This window comes from Oncorhynchus gorbuscha, linkage group LG19, assembly GCF_021184085.1.
Source record: "Oncorhynchus gorbuscha isolate QuinsamMale2020 ecotype Even-year linkage group LG19, OgorEven_v1.0, whole genome shotgun sequence".
Lineage (NCBI taxonomy): Eukaryota > Metazoa > Chordata > Actinopteri > Salmoniformes > Salmonidae > Oncorhynchus > Oncorhynchus gorbuscha.
The window spans coordinates 15433178-15446982 of record NC_060191.1 but is presented as its reverse complement, the minus strand read 5'-3'; the positions used below and the strand labels follow the sequence as shown (position 1 = coordinate 15446982).

The 13805-nt window shown below is 48.4% G+C and overlaps 1 protein-coding gene across 1 annotated transcript in view; it reads left to right on the top strand.

Moving 5' to 3' along the window:
* LOC124006088 (regulating synaptic membrane exocytosis protein 2-like) overlaps nt 1–13805 on the top strand; it is a 324465-nt gene that overhangs the window by 222616 nt on the left and 88044 nt on the right. Inside the window, 2 exon segments of the mRNA XM_046315851.1 lie at nt 8789–8857; nt 13241–13379. Of these exon segments, the coding sequence (XP_046171807.1) occupies nt 8789–8857; nt 13241–13379 (208 nt within the window).

Here is a 13805-nt window from a genome sequence, read left to right as displayed (position 1 = left end):
CTCTCCACTGAGCTCTGTCTACACTAAGCTCTCTCTCCACTGAGCTCTCTCTCCACTGAGCTCTCTCTCCACTGAGCTCTCTCTCCACTGAGCTCTCTCTCCACTGAGCTCTGTCTCCACTAATCTCTCTCTCCACTGAGCTCTGTCTCCACTAATCTCTCTCTCCACTGAGCTCTGTCTCCACTGAGCTCTGTCTCCACTGAGCTCTGTCTCCACTGAGCTCTCTCTCCACTAAGCTCTCTCTCCACTGAGCTCTGTCTCCACTGAGCTCTGTCTCCACTAAGCTCTCTCTCCACTGAGCTCTGTCTCCACTGAGCTCTGTCTCCACTGAGCTCTGTCTCCACTAAGCTCTCTCTCCACTAAGCTCTCTCTCCACTGAGCTCTGTCTCCACTGAGCTCTGTCTCCACTGAGCTCTGTCTCCACTGAGCTCTGTCTCCACTGAGCTCTCTCCACTGAGCTCTGTCTCCACTGAGCTCTGTCTCCACTGAGCTCTGTCTCCACTAAGCTCTCTCTCCACTAAGCTCTCTCTCCACTGAGCTCTGTCTCCACTGAGCTCTGTCTCCACTGAGCTCTGTCTCCACTAAGCTCTGTCTCCACTGAGCTCTCTCTCCACTGAGCTCTCTTTCCACTGAGCTCTGTCTCCACTAAGCTCTCTCTCCACTGAGCTCTCTCTACACTGAGCTCTCTCTCCACTGAGCTCTCTCTCCACTGAGCTCTGTCTCCACTGAGCTCTCTCTCCACTGAGCTCTGTCTCCACTGAGCTCTCTCTCCACTGAGCTCTGTCTACACTAAGCTCTCTCTCCACTGAGCTCTCTCTCCACTGAGCTCTCTCTCCACTGAGCTCTCTCTCCACTGAGCTCTGTCTCCACTAATCTCTCTCTCCACTGAGCTCTGTCTCCACTGAGCTCTGTCTCCACTGAGCTCTCTCTCCACTAAGCTCTCTCTCCACTGAGCTCTGTCTCCACTGAGCTCTGTCTCCACTAAGCTCTCTCTCCACTGAGCTTTGTCTCCACTGAGCTCTGTCTCCACTGAGCTCTGTCTCCACTAAGCTCTCTCTCCACTGAGCTCTCTCTCCACTGAGCTCTGTCTCCACTGAGCTCTGTCTCCACTGAGCTCTGTCTCCACTGAGCTCTGTCTCCACTGAGCTCTGTCTCCACTAAGCTCTCTCTCCACTAAGCTCTGTCTCCACTGAGCTCTGTCTCCACTGAGCTCTGTCTCCACTAAGCTCTGTCTCCACTGAGCTCTGTCTCCACTAAGCTCTCTCTCCACTGAGCTCTGTCTCCACTGAGCTCTGTCTTCACTAAGCTCTGTCTCCACTGAGCTCTGTCTCCACTGAGCTCTGTCTCCACTAAGCTCTCTCTCCACTGAGCTCTGTCTCCAATGAGCTCTGTCTCCACTAAGCTCTGTCTCCACTGAGCTCTCTCTCCACTGAGCTCTCTTTCCACTGAGCTCTGGCTCCACTAAGCTCTCTCTCCACTGAGCTCTCTCTCCACTGAGCTCTCTCTCCACTGAGCTCTCTCTCCACTGAGCTCTGTCTCCACTGAGCTCTCTCTCCACTGAGCTCTCCCTCCACTGAGCTCTCTCTCCACTGAGCTCTGTCTACACTAAGCTCTCTCTCCACTGAGCTCTCTCTCCACTGAGCTCTCTCTCCACTGAGCTCTCTCTCCACTGAGCTCTGTCTCCACTGAGCTCTGTCTCCACTGAGCTCTGTCTACACTGAGCTCTCTCTCCACTGAGCTCTGTCTCCACTGAGCTCTCTCTCCACCGAGCTCTGTCTCCACTGAGCTCTCTCTCCACTGAGCTCTCTCTCCACTGAGCTCTGTCTCCACTGAGCTCTCTCTCCACTGAGCTCTCTCTCCACTGAGCTCTCTCTCCACTGAGCTCTCTCTCCACTGTGCTCTCTCTCCACTGAGCTCTGTCTACACTGAGCTCTCTCTCCACTGAGCTCTCTCTCCACTGAGCTCTCTCTCCACTGTGCTCTCTCTCCACTGAGCTCTCTCTCCACTGAGCTCTGTCTACACTGAGCTCTGTCTCCACTGAGCTCTCCCTCCACTGAGCTCTCTCTCCACTGAGCTCTCTCTCCACTGAGCTCTGTCTCCACTGAGCTCTCTCTCCACTGAGCTCTCTCTCCACTGAGCTCTGTCTACACTGAGCTCTCTCTCCACTGAGCTCTCTCTCCACTGAGCTCTGTCTACACTTAGCTCTCTCTCCACTGAGCTCTCTCTCCACTGAGCTCTGTCTACACTGAGCTCTCTCTCCACTGAGCTCTCTCTCCACTGAGCTCTCTCTCCACTGAGCTCTCTCTCCACTGAGCTCTCTCTCCACTGAGCTCTGTCTCCACTGTGCTCTCTCTGCACTGACCTCTCTCTCCACTGAGCTCTGTCTCCACTGAGCTCTCTCTCCACTGAGCTCTCCCTCCACTGAGCTCTCTCTCCACTGAGCTCTGTCTACACTAAGCTCTCTCTCCACTGAGCTCTCTCTCCACTGAGCTCTCTCTCCACTGAGCTCTGTCTCCACTGAGCTCTGTCTCCACTGAGCTCTGTCTCCACTGACCTCTCTCTCCACTAAGCTCTCTCCACTGAGCTCTCTCTCCACTGAGCTCTGTCTCCACTGAGCTCTGTCTACACTGAGCTCTCTCTCCACTGAGCTCTGTCTCCACTGAGCTCTGTCTACACTGAGCTCTCTCTCCACTGAGCTCTCTCTCCACTGAGCTCTCTCTCCACTGAGCTCTGTCTCCACTGAGCTCTGTCTCCACTGAGCTCTCTCTCCACTGAGCTCTCTCTCCACTGAGCCCTCTCTCCACTGAGCTCTCCCTCCACTGAGCTCTCTCTCCACTGAGCTCTCTCTCCACTGAGCTCTGTCTCCACTGAGCTCTCTCTCCACTGAGCTCTATCTACACTGAGCTCTCTCTCCACTGAGCTCTGTCTACACTGAGCTCTCTCTCCACTGAGCTCTCTCTCCACTGAGCTCTGTCTCCACTGAGCTCTGTCTCCACTGAGCTCTCTCTCCACTGAGCTCTGTCTACACTGAGCTCTCTCTCCACTGAGCTCTCTCTCCACTGAGCTCTCTCTCCACTGAGCTCTCTCTCCACTGAGCTCTCCCTCCACTGAGCTCTCTCTCCACTGAGCTCTCTCTCCACTGAGCTCTCTCTCCACTGAGCTCTCTCTCCACTGAGCTCTCTCTCCACTGAGCTCTGTCTACACTGAGCTCTCTCTCCACTAAGCTCTCTCTCCACTGAGCTCTGTCTCCACTGAGCTCTCTCTCCACTGAGCTCTGTCTCCACTGAGCTCTCTCTCCACTGAGCTCTCTCTCCACTGAACTCTCTCTCCACTGAGCTCTCTCTCCACTGAGCTCTCTCTCCACTGAACTCTCTCTCCACTGAGCTCTCTCTCCACTCAGTGTTGCTGTTCATAAGAAGACTCTGTCTCTCCCCTCTGCTTCAGTCCTATTGTACTGTTCTCTATCTCCAAAGTGTTCTCTCACTCCACTCCTCCATTAGCTGTCCCACAATTCCTTTTGATTCTCGCTATGCTCCCTCTCCGCTCCACCGCAGTCCTTAAACAAGATGGCTGGTCAGTCTCGACCCGGCAGGTTTATGTTTCCCAGTCCAGATCCTGGTGATTTAGCCCTGTCCACTCCTCTGTTTGTCATTTGAATATGTTGACCACTTGTTTTCCCAGTGCAATGCATTGTCTCATCTTCTGCCCTATGCCAATACTTTCCTTTTGAAAAACATTATGATAATTGTGCTGGTTTTTGCTCTTGTTCTCCTCTGCTTGTGTCTGTGTTTGTTGTGTCTGTGTCTGTTGTGTCTGTTGGGTGTGAACTTGTATTTGTTAAGGCTTGAGATTAGCTAGGACAATTTTTACGGGGCATCTTTGTGTGTGTGAGGTGAAAGAGCTGACCGCTCTAAAACAAGAGCGTTAAAACAGTTTCAGCCCTTCTGAGACGTGAGGGAGCGAGAGAGAGAGGCTGAGAGAGCGGCTGCCAGAAAAAGAGAGTCAGAGAGAGGCTGAGAGAGCGGCTGCCAGAAAAAGAGAGTCAGAGAGAGGCTGAGAGAGCGGCTGCCAGAAAAAGAGAGTCAGAGAGAGGCTGAGAGAGCAGCTACCTGAAAAAGAGAGGCAGAGAAAGGCTGAGAAAGCGGCTGCCAGAAAAATAGTCAGAGAGAGGCTGAGAGAGCGGCTGCCAGAAAAAGAGTCAGAGAGAGGCTGAGAGAGCGGCTGCCAGAAAAAGAGAGTCAGAGAGAGGCTGAGAGAGCAGCTGCCAGAAAAAGAGAGGCAGAGAAAGGCTGAGAAAGCGGCTGCCAGAAAAATAGTGTCAGAGAGAGGCTGCGAGAGCGGCTGCCAGAAAAAGAGAGGCAGAGAAAGCCTGAGAGAGCAGCTGTCAGAAAAAGAGAGGCTGAGAGAGCGGCTGCCAGAAAAAGAGAGTCAGAGAAAGGCTGAGAGAGCAGCTGCCAGAAAAAGAGAGGCAGAGAAAGGCTGAGAGAGCGGCTGCCAGAAAAATAGAGGCAGAGAAAGGCTGAGAAAGCGGCTGCCAGAAAAATAGAGTCAGAGAGAGGCTGCGAGAGCGGCTGCCAGAAAAAGAGAGGCAGAGAAAGCCTGAGAGAGCAGCTGTCAGAAAAAGAGAGGCTGAGAGAGCGGCTGCCAGAAAAAGAGAGTCAGAGAAAGGCTGAGAGAGCAGCTGCCAGAAAAAGAGAGGCAGAGAAAGGCTGAGAGAGCGGCTGCCAGAAAAATAGAGGCAGAGAGAGGCTGAGAGAGCGGCTGTCAGAAAAAGAGAGGCTGAGAGAGCGGCTGCCAGAAAAAGAGAAGCAGAGAGAGGCTGAGAGAACGGCTGCCAGAAAAAGAGTCAGAGAGAGGCTGAGAGAGCAGCTGCCAGAAAAAGAGAGTCAGAGAAAGGCTGAGAGAGCGGCTGCCAGAAAAATAGAGGAAGAGAGAGGCTGAGAGAGCGGCTGCCAGAAAATGAGAGGCAGAAAAAGGCTGAGAGAGCGGCTGTCAGAAAAAGAGAGGCTGAGAGAGGCTGAGAGAACGGCTGCCAGAAAAATAGAGGCAGAGAAAGGCTGAGAGAGAGGCTGCCAGAAAAAGAGAGGCAGAGAAAGGCTGAGAGAGCGGCTGCCAGAAAAAGAGAGGCAGAGAAAGGCTGAGAGAGCGGCTGCCAAAAAAAGAGATGCAGAAATTGGCTGAGAGAGAGAGGCTGCCAGAAAAAGATAGGCAATGAGAGACAGAGAAAGGCTGAGAGAGCGGCTGCCAGAAAAAGAGAGTCAGAGAGAGACTGAGAGAGCGGCTGCCAGAAAAAGAGAGTCAGAGAGAGACTGAGAGAACGGCTGCCAGAAAAAGAGTCAGAGAGAGGCTGAGAGAGCAGCTGCCAGAAAAAGAGAGTCAGAGAAAGGCTGAGTGAGCGGCTGCCAGAAAAATAGAGGAAGAGAGAGGCTGAGAGAGCGGCTGCCAGAAAATGAGAGGCAGAAAAAGGCTGAGAGAGCGGCTGTCAGAAAAAGAGAGGCTGAGAGAGGCTGAGAGAACGGCTGCCAGAAAAATAGAGGCAGAGAAAGGCTGAGAGAGAGGCTGCCAGAAAAAGAGAGGCAGAGAAAGGCTGAGAGAGCGGCTGCCAGAAAAAGAGAGGCAGAGAAAGGCTGAGAGAGCGGCTGCCAAAAAAAGAGATGCAGAAATTGGCTGAGAGAGAGAGGCTGCCAGAAAAAGATAGGCAATGAGAGACAGAGAAAGGCTGAGAGAGCGGCTGCCAGAAAAAGAGAGTCAGAGAGAGACTGAGAGAGCGGCTGCCAGAAAAAGAGAGTCAGAGAGAGACTGAGAGAGCGGCTGCCAGAAAAAGAGTCAGAGAGAGGCTGAGAGAGCAGCTGCCAGAAAAAGAGAGGCAGAGAAAGGCTGAGAGAGCGGCTGCCAGAAAAATAGAGGCAGAGAGAGGCTGAGAGAGCGGCTGTCAGAAAAAGAGAGGCTGAGAGAGCGGCTGCCAGAAAAAGAGAAGCAGAGAGAGGCTGAGAGAACGGCTGCCAGAAAAATAGAGGCAGAGAAAGGCTGAGAGAGCGGCTGCCAGAAAAAGAGAGTCAGAGAGAGACTGAGAGAGCGGCTGCCAGAAAAAGAGTCAGAGAGAGGCTGAGAGAGCAGCTGCCAGAAAAAGAGAGTCAGAGAAAGGCTGAGAGAGCGGCTGCCAGAAAAATAGAGGAAGAGAGAGGCTGAGAGAGCGGCTGCCAGAAAATGAGAGGCAGAAAAAGGCTGAGAGAGCGGCTGTCAGAAAAAGAGAGGCTGAGAGAGGCTGAGAGAACGGCTGCCAGAAAAATAGAGGCAGAGAAAGGCTGAGAGAGAGGCTGCCAGAAAAAGAGAGGCAGAGAAAGGCTGAGAGAGCGGCTGCCAGAAAAAGAGAGGCAGAGAAAGGCTGAGAGAGCGGCTGCCAAAAAAAGAGATGCAGAAATTGGCTGAGAGAGAGAGGCTGCCAGAAAAAGATAGGCAATGAGAGACAGAGAAAGGCTGAGAGAGCGGCTGCCAGAAAAAGAGAGAGAGAGAAAGGCTGAGAGAGTGGCTGCCAGAAAAAGAGGCAGAGAAAGGCTGAGAGAGCGGCTGCCAGAAAAAGAGAGGCAGAGAAAGGCTGAGAGAACGGCTGCCAGAAAAAGAGGCAGAGAAAGGCTGAGAGAGTGGCTGCCAGAAAAAGAGAGTCAGAGAGAGGCTGAGAGAGCGGCTGCCAGAAAAAGAGAGGCAGAGAAAGGCTGAGAGAGCGGCTGCCAAAAAAAGAGAGGCAGAAAGAGGCTGAGAGAGCGGCTGCCAAAAAAGAGAGAGAGAGAAAGGCTGAGAGAGTGGCTGCCAAAAAAAGAGAGGCAGAAATTGGCTGAGAGACAGAGAAAGGCTGAGAGAGCGGCTGCCAAAAAAAGAGAGAGAAAGGCTGAGAGAGTGGCTGCCAGAAAAAGAGGCAGAGAAAGGCTGAGAGAGCGGCTGCCAGAAAAAGAGAGGAAGAGAAAGGCTGAAAGAGTGGCTGCCAGAAAAATAGAGGCAGAGAAAGGCTTAAAGAGTGGCTGCCAGAAAAAGAGAGGAAGAGAAAGGCTGAGAGAGCGGCTGCCAGAAAAAGAGAGAGAGAGAAAGGCTGAGAGAGCGGCTGCCAGAAAAAGAGAGGAAGAGAAAGGCTGAGAGAGCGGCTGCCAGAAAAAGAGAGGAAGAGAAAGGCTGAGAGAGCGGCTGCCAGAAAAAGAGAGAGAGAGAAATGCTGAGAGAGCGGCTGCCAGAAAAAGAGAGGAAGAGAAAGGCTGAGAGAGCGGCTGCCAGAAAAAGAGAGAGAGAGAAAGGCTGAGAGAGCGGCTGCCAGAAAAAGAGAGAGAGAGAAAGGCTGAGAGAGCGGCTGCCAGAAAAAGAGAGGAAGAGAAAGGCTGAAAGAGTGGCTGCCAGAAAAAGAGAGGCAGAGAAAGGCTGAGAGAACGGCTGCCGGAAAAAGAGAGTCAGAGAGAGGCTGAGAGAGCGGCTGCCAGAAAAAAAGAGTCAGAGAGAGGCTGAGAGAGCGGCTGCCAGAAAAAGAGAGGCAGAGAAAGGCTGAGAGAGCGGCTGCCAGAAAAAGAGAGGCAGAGAAAGGCTGAGAGAACGGCTGCCGGAAAGGGGGCAGAGAAAGGCTGAGAGAGCGGCTGCCAGAAAAAGAGAGTCAGAGAGAGGCTGAGAGAGAGAGGCTGCCAGAAAAAGATAGGCAATGAGAGACAGAGAAAGGCTGAGAGAGTGGCTGCCAGAAAAAAAGAGAGAGAGAAAGGCTGAGAGAGTGGCTGCCAGAAAAAGAGAGAGAGAGAAAGGCTGAGAGAGTGGCTGCCAGAAAAAGAGAGAGAGAGAAAGGCTGAGAGAGTGGCTGCCAGAAAAAGAGAGAGAGAGAAAGGCTGAGAGAGTGGCTGCCAGAAAGAGAAGCAGAGAAAGGCTGAGAGAGCGGCTGCCAGAAAAAGAGAGAGAGAGAAAGGCTGAGAGAGTGGCTGCCAGAAAAAGAGAGAGAAAGGCTGAGAGAGCGGCTGCCAGAAAAAGAGAGACAGAGAAAGGCTGAGAGAACGGCTGCCAGAATGCAGCACTTGTCATTTCTGTAAAAGCCCAAGTGTCCAGTTGATTTAAGTTGACTGAACAGTGAATAAGTCAGAAAAAGCAACTGAGTGAGAGAGGGGACGACTCGGAAAGAGGGATGAGGGAGGGGACGACTCGGAAAGAGGGATGAGGGAGGGAGTAGTTCTGAAACGGTGGAGACGGTAGAATACCTCTCAGACTCCATCTTCAGATGTACATTGAATGATTGAAATGTCAATTCAAAGCGCCACCGTGAAAACATGGAAGCTATTGCCAATTAGGCTAGATGGAGAGGACCACACGATGTTGTTTACATCACATCCAACATCATGTCTCACACCAGCTATATGTTACAGTTGTTCTCTTTAAATTAGACTTTATATCACACTAAAATAGGCAGCTCCTACGTTGGTGGGGAAAATCAGAAATGTCAGACAGTATATTGCGGAGTAAATGTAGGTATTGGTTGTATGTGCTGTTTATAAAGTGTGGCCAGTGAATATCAATGTAAGAACGTGACTTTGAGATATAATATAATACTGTTTAATAGTGTTCTCAAAATAAATAGTGTTCTATTTCTGTGTCTGCTGCTTTTCCTGACTATGTCCAGGACTGGGGCATTGATCTAGAGTCTAGAGACCAACTGGACAACACTGGTGACAGCTAGGCCACAGAGCCATGGTCTGACCAGGGGAAGAGGACAGACCCTGGAGTAAACTAACCTCTATCCTTCTCTTCTCTCCTTTCTCCATTTCTTCTCCAGGATCTCAGAGAATCAGTGACAGTGAGATCTCTGACTATGACTGTGAAGATGGTGTTGGTGTAGTGTCAGGTAATATACTACACACATGAATAGTAATCAGTATAATATCGATGCAGATAACTCAGGGGTAAATAGTATATGAACATCCAGCTGTATGTATGTCAATGTACTGTACTGGATCATGTGATGTTTTAAAAGAAGGTAGCTAGCTAAGATACTGCAGCAGCTCTACAAGGAGCAGTGAGTTTCTTCTCCTTCCCTCTGCGCTACAGTAACTAGCTGCTCTCCTCGACACAGGCAGCAGACGCCCACGCTAGTCTCAGCCTGCCACTGCTGCACATCAAATGAGAGGCTGTTGCCAGAGAGAGAGAGAGAGTAGATTACTGTAGCAGTCCAGGCAGCACACAGACAGCTGTGTGTGTGTGTGTGTGTGTGCGTGTGTGTGCGTGTGTGTGCGTGTGCATGTGTGTGCGTGTGTGTGTGCGTGTATGTGTGCGTGTGTGTGTGCGCGCGTGCGTGCGTGTGTGTGTGCGTGCGTGTGTGTGTGCGTGCGTGTGTGTGTGTGTAATAGATGAGGAGGAAACCCTCCCACCTCTGTAACATTCTCATCAGTTCCCCTCTCTCACATCACAGCCTCCTCTCTCACATCACAGCCTCCTCTCTCACTACGCCCATAATATCCCTTCACTCAGTGGGAATACCCCTCTCCTCTCTCTCTCTCATCTTCCCTTGTTTCCCAGAGATCTTTGCTAATCCCCTTTCCTCCTACCTTCTCCATATCAAACTACTGATATTATACTAAGGGAGAAGAGATGATAACTATTCACAGGAATAATAGATAGATTGTTTTTTTGAATTGGGATGTCACTGCTGTGGTTTTAACTAGGATAATGCAGTCATTCTTCTCTGCTGCCTCTGTCCTGTTAATTCGTATCTGAGCTTCTCTCCTTTATACACAGTATATATGCTTAACACACCGTTTCTAGTCATGTGTGACGTGGCTTGTCAAGAGAACCAATGAATTACATTTGGGTTGTGCACGTAAAGCAAGCTGATTGCAGAGTTGGGTGCTTAGTTACCCCAGTATTGGGCTGCTGATAGTTAGACTGCAGATGTTAGATAGTGAAATGTAGTGATGTCAGGTGGAATGGGTTTAATGTTTCTCTGTTTCCACAATAGTAAATATGTATGACGTGGTGTTATGCAGGACTTGATTGTGAATCATTTTAACATAATATTCATTCACATAATACTGTCCTTTTTATGTTATCTGGGTTCCTTCTATGTATAATTTGAAGGAATTCAGGTTTCACAATGCAGCAAACTCACTTTCAAACATATTTGATAGAAGTACCAAACTAAAGTGGCCGTGAAGGTTAACTTTTCCTCTCATATTTCATAATGTCTTGTGTTTCCTTCCTAATCCTACCTTTGATTCACTGTTACGTTTAACTCATTTTAATGTGCAATACACTCTATTGAATATTAACCAAGGATAATGGTGCAAAACATTGAACTTTGACCTTAATCATGCTTCCTGGCCATGGATTATTATTGAATAATGATAATCATTCAAGTTCGATGGACTAATCAGTCTAGCAGGGAGAAGTCATTATAATGTTTCTGATTTTTGAAAGCTATTTTCATGTTTAATGCAAAAATGTTAACCGCAATGACTTGAATCACATGAACATTGAGTTGAGACCAAGCCCTCATTTATTTGAATATAGAGAGCCTCAGCATTTTGAAAATTTGAAAGCCACTAACCATTATGCCACTGTGTGCAACTTCTGAAAAGTTTGAAAGAATCCTCTGAAAATAAATGTTGCTGTTGACAGTTTTTTTTGCAGCAGTGTGTATGGTCAATAGGGAGGAAAGGTTTTAGCCTGGTACCAGATCAGTTTGTGCTGCCTTGCCAACTAGACAAGACAGTACACACACATCTGGGACCAGGTTAGAGAGGCTGCGCTCAGAACGATGAGTCTTTCTCTGAATGACTCCTGACATCACTCTCTCTCTCTGTTTCTCTATCTGGTTCTCTCTCTGTATCTCTCTCTTTCTCTCTGTTTCTCTCTCTATTTCTCTATGCTTCTGTCTCTCTGTTTCTCTCTCTCTTTCTCTCTGTTTGTCTCTATATTTCTCTCTCTGTATCTCTCTCTTTCTCTCTGTTTCTCTCTCTATTTCTCTATGCTTCTCTCTCTGTTTCTCTCTCTCTTTCTCTCTGTTTGTCTCTATATTTCTCTCTCTGTATCTCTGTTTCTCTCTCTTTCTCTATGCTTCTGTCTCTCTGTCTCTCTGTTTATCTCTCTCTTTCTCTCTGTTTGTCTCTATATTTCTCTCTCTGTATCTCTCTCTTTCTCTCTGTTTCTCTCTCTATTTCTCTATGCTTCTGTCTCTCTGTTTCTCTCTCTCTTTCTCTCTGTTTGTCTCTATATTTCTCTCTCTGTATCTCTGTTTCTCTCTCTTTCTCTATGCTTCTGTCTCTCTGTCTCTCTGTTTCTCTCTCTTTCTCTCTGTTTGTCTCTATATTTCTCTATCTGTTTCTCTCTCTTTCTCTCTGTCTCTATATTTCTCTCTCTGTTTCTCTCTCTGTCTCTCTGTTTCTCTCTCTGTCTCTCTGTTTGTCTCTATATTTATCTCTGTTTCTCTCTGTCTCTGTTTGTCTCTATATTTCTCTCTGTTTCTCTCTCTCTTTCTCTGTTTGTCTCTATATTTCTCTCTGTTTCTCTCTCTGTCTCTCTGTTTGTCTCTATATTTCTCTCTCTGTTTCTCTCTCTTTCTCTCTGTTTGTCTCTATATTTCTCTATGCTTCTGTCTCTCTGTTTCTCTCTCTATTTCTCTATGCTTCTGTCTCTCTGTTTCTCTCTTTCTCTCTGTTTGTCTCTATATTTCTCTCTGTTTCTCTCTCTATTTCTCTATGCTTCTGTCTCTCTGTTTCCCTCTCTCTTTCTCTCTGTTTGTCTCTATATTTCTCTCTGTTTCTCTCTCTATTTCTCTATGCTTCTGTCTCTCTGTTTCTCTCTCTCTTTCTCTCTGTTTGTCTCTATATTTCTCTCTGTTTCTCTCTCTATTTCTATATGATTCTGTCTCTCTGTTTCTCTATGCTTCTGTCTCTCTGTTTCTCTCTCTATTTCTATATGCTTCTGTCTCTCTGTTTCTCTATGCTTCTGTCTCTCTGTTTCTCTCTCTATTTCTATATGCTTCTGTCTCTCTATTTCTCTATGCTTCTGTCTCTCTGTTTCTCTATGCTTCTGTCTCTCTGTTTGTCTCTATATTTCTATATGCTTCTGTCTCTCTATTTCTCTATGCTTCTGTCTCTCTGTTTCTCTATGCTTCTGTCTCTCTGTTTCTCTCTCTATTTCTATATGCTTCTGTCTCTCTATTTCTCTATGCTTCTGTCTCTCTGTTTCTCTATGCTTCTGTCTCTCTGTTTGTCTCTATATTTCTCTCTGTTTCTCTCTCTATTTCTCTATGCTTCTGTCTCTCTGTTTCTCTCTCTCTGTCTCTCTGTTTGTCTCTATATTTCTCTCTGTTTCTCTCTCTTTCTCTATGCTTCTGTCTCTCTGTTTCTCTATGCTTCTGTCTCTCTGTTTCTCTCTCTATTTCTCTATGTTTGTCTCTATATTTCTCTCTGTTTCTCTCTCTGTCTCTCTGTTTGTCTCTATTTCTCTCTGTTTCTCTCTCTATTTCTCTCTGTTTGTCTCTATATTTCTCTCTGTTTCTCTCTCTGTCTCTCTGTTTGTCTCTATTTCTCTCTGTTTGTCTCTATATTTCTCTCTGTTTCTCTCTCTCCTCTCTGTTTATCTCTGTCTCTCTGTTTCTCTCTCTGTCTCTCTGTTTCTCTATTTCTCTCTCTGTTTCTCTCTCTGTATCTCTGTTTCTCTCTCTCTTTCTCTATGCTTCTGTCTCTGTATCTCTGTTTCTCTCTCTTTCTCTCTGTTTGTCTCTATATTTCTCTCTCTGTTTCTCTCTCTTTTTCTCTCTGTTTCTCTCTCTGTATCTCTGTTTCTCTCTCTGTCTCTGTTTCTCTCTCTTTCTCTCTGTTTGTCTCTATATTTCTCTCTCTTTTTCTCTCTCTGTCTCTGTTTCTCTCTCTCTTTCTCTCTGTTTGTCTCTATATTTCTCTCTGTTTCTCTCTCTCTTTTTCTCTCTGTTTCTCTTTCTCTATGCTTCTGTCTCTCTGTTTCTCTTTCTGTCTCTCTCTGTTTCTCTCTCTCTCTCTTATTCTCTCTGTTTCTCTCTCTGTATCTCTGTTTTTCTCTCTCTTTTTCTCTCTGTTTCTCTCTGTCTCTCTGTATCTCTGTTTCTCTCTCTCTCTGTTTCTCTCTCTGTATCTCTGTTTCTCTCTCTCTTTCTCTATGCTTCTGTCTCTCTCTGTTTCTCTTTCTGTCTCTCTCTGTATCTCTGTTTCTCTCTGGCTCTCTCTTTCCCCCTCTCTCTCTGTCTCTCCAGACTACCGGCAGAACGGCAGGGACCTACATAGTTCCACGTTGTCTGTCCCAGAGCAGGCGATGTCATCCAACCACTGCTCGCGGTCGGCAGACATGAACCGGGCGCGGTCGCGGTCCCCCAGTGTCCCCCCTCCACAGAGGTAACTCTCCCGCCTCACTTGTCCCCCCTCCACAGAGGTAACTCTCCCATCTCACTTGTCCCCCCTCCACAGAGGTAACTCTCCCGCCTCACTTGTCCCCCCTCCACAGAGGTAACTCTCCCGCCTCACTTGTCCCCCTCCACAGAGGTAACTCTCCCATCTCACTTGTCCCCCCTCCACAGAGGTAACTCCCCCATCTCACTTGTCCCCCTCCACAGAGGTAACTCCCCCATCTCACTTGTCCCCCTCCACAGAGGTAACTCTCCCATCTCACTTGTCCCCCTCCACAGAGGTAACTCTCCCATCTCACTTGTCCCCCTCCACAGAGGTAACTCTCCCATCTCACTTGTCCCCCTCCATAGAGGTAACTCTCCCATCTCACTTGTCCCCCTCCACAGAGGTAACTCTCCCAACTCACTTGTCCCC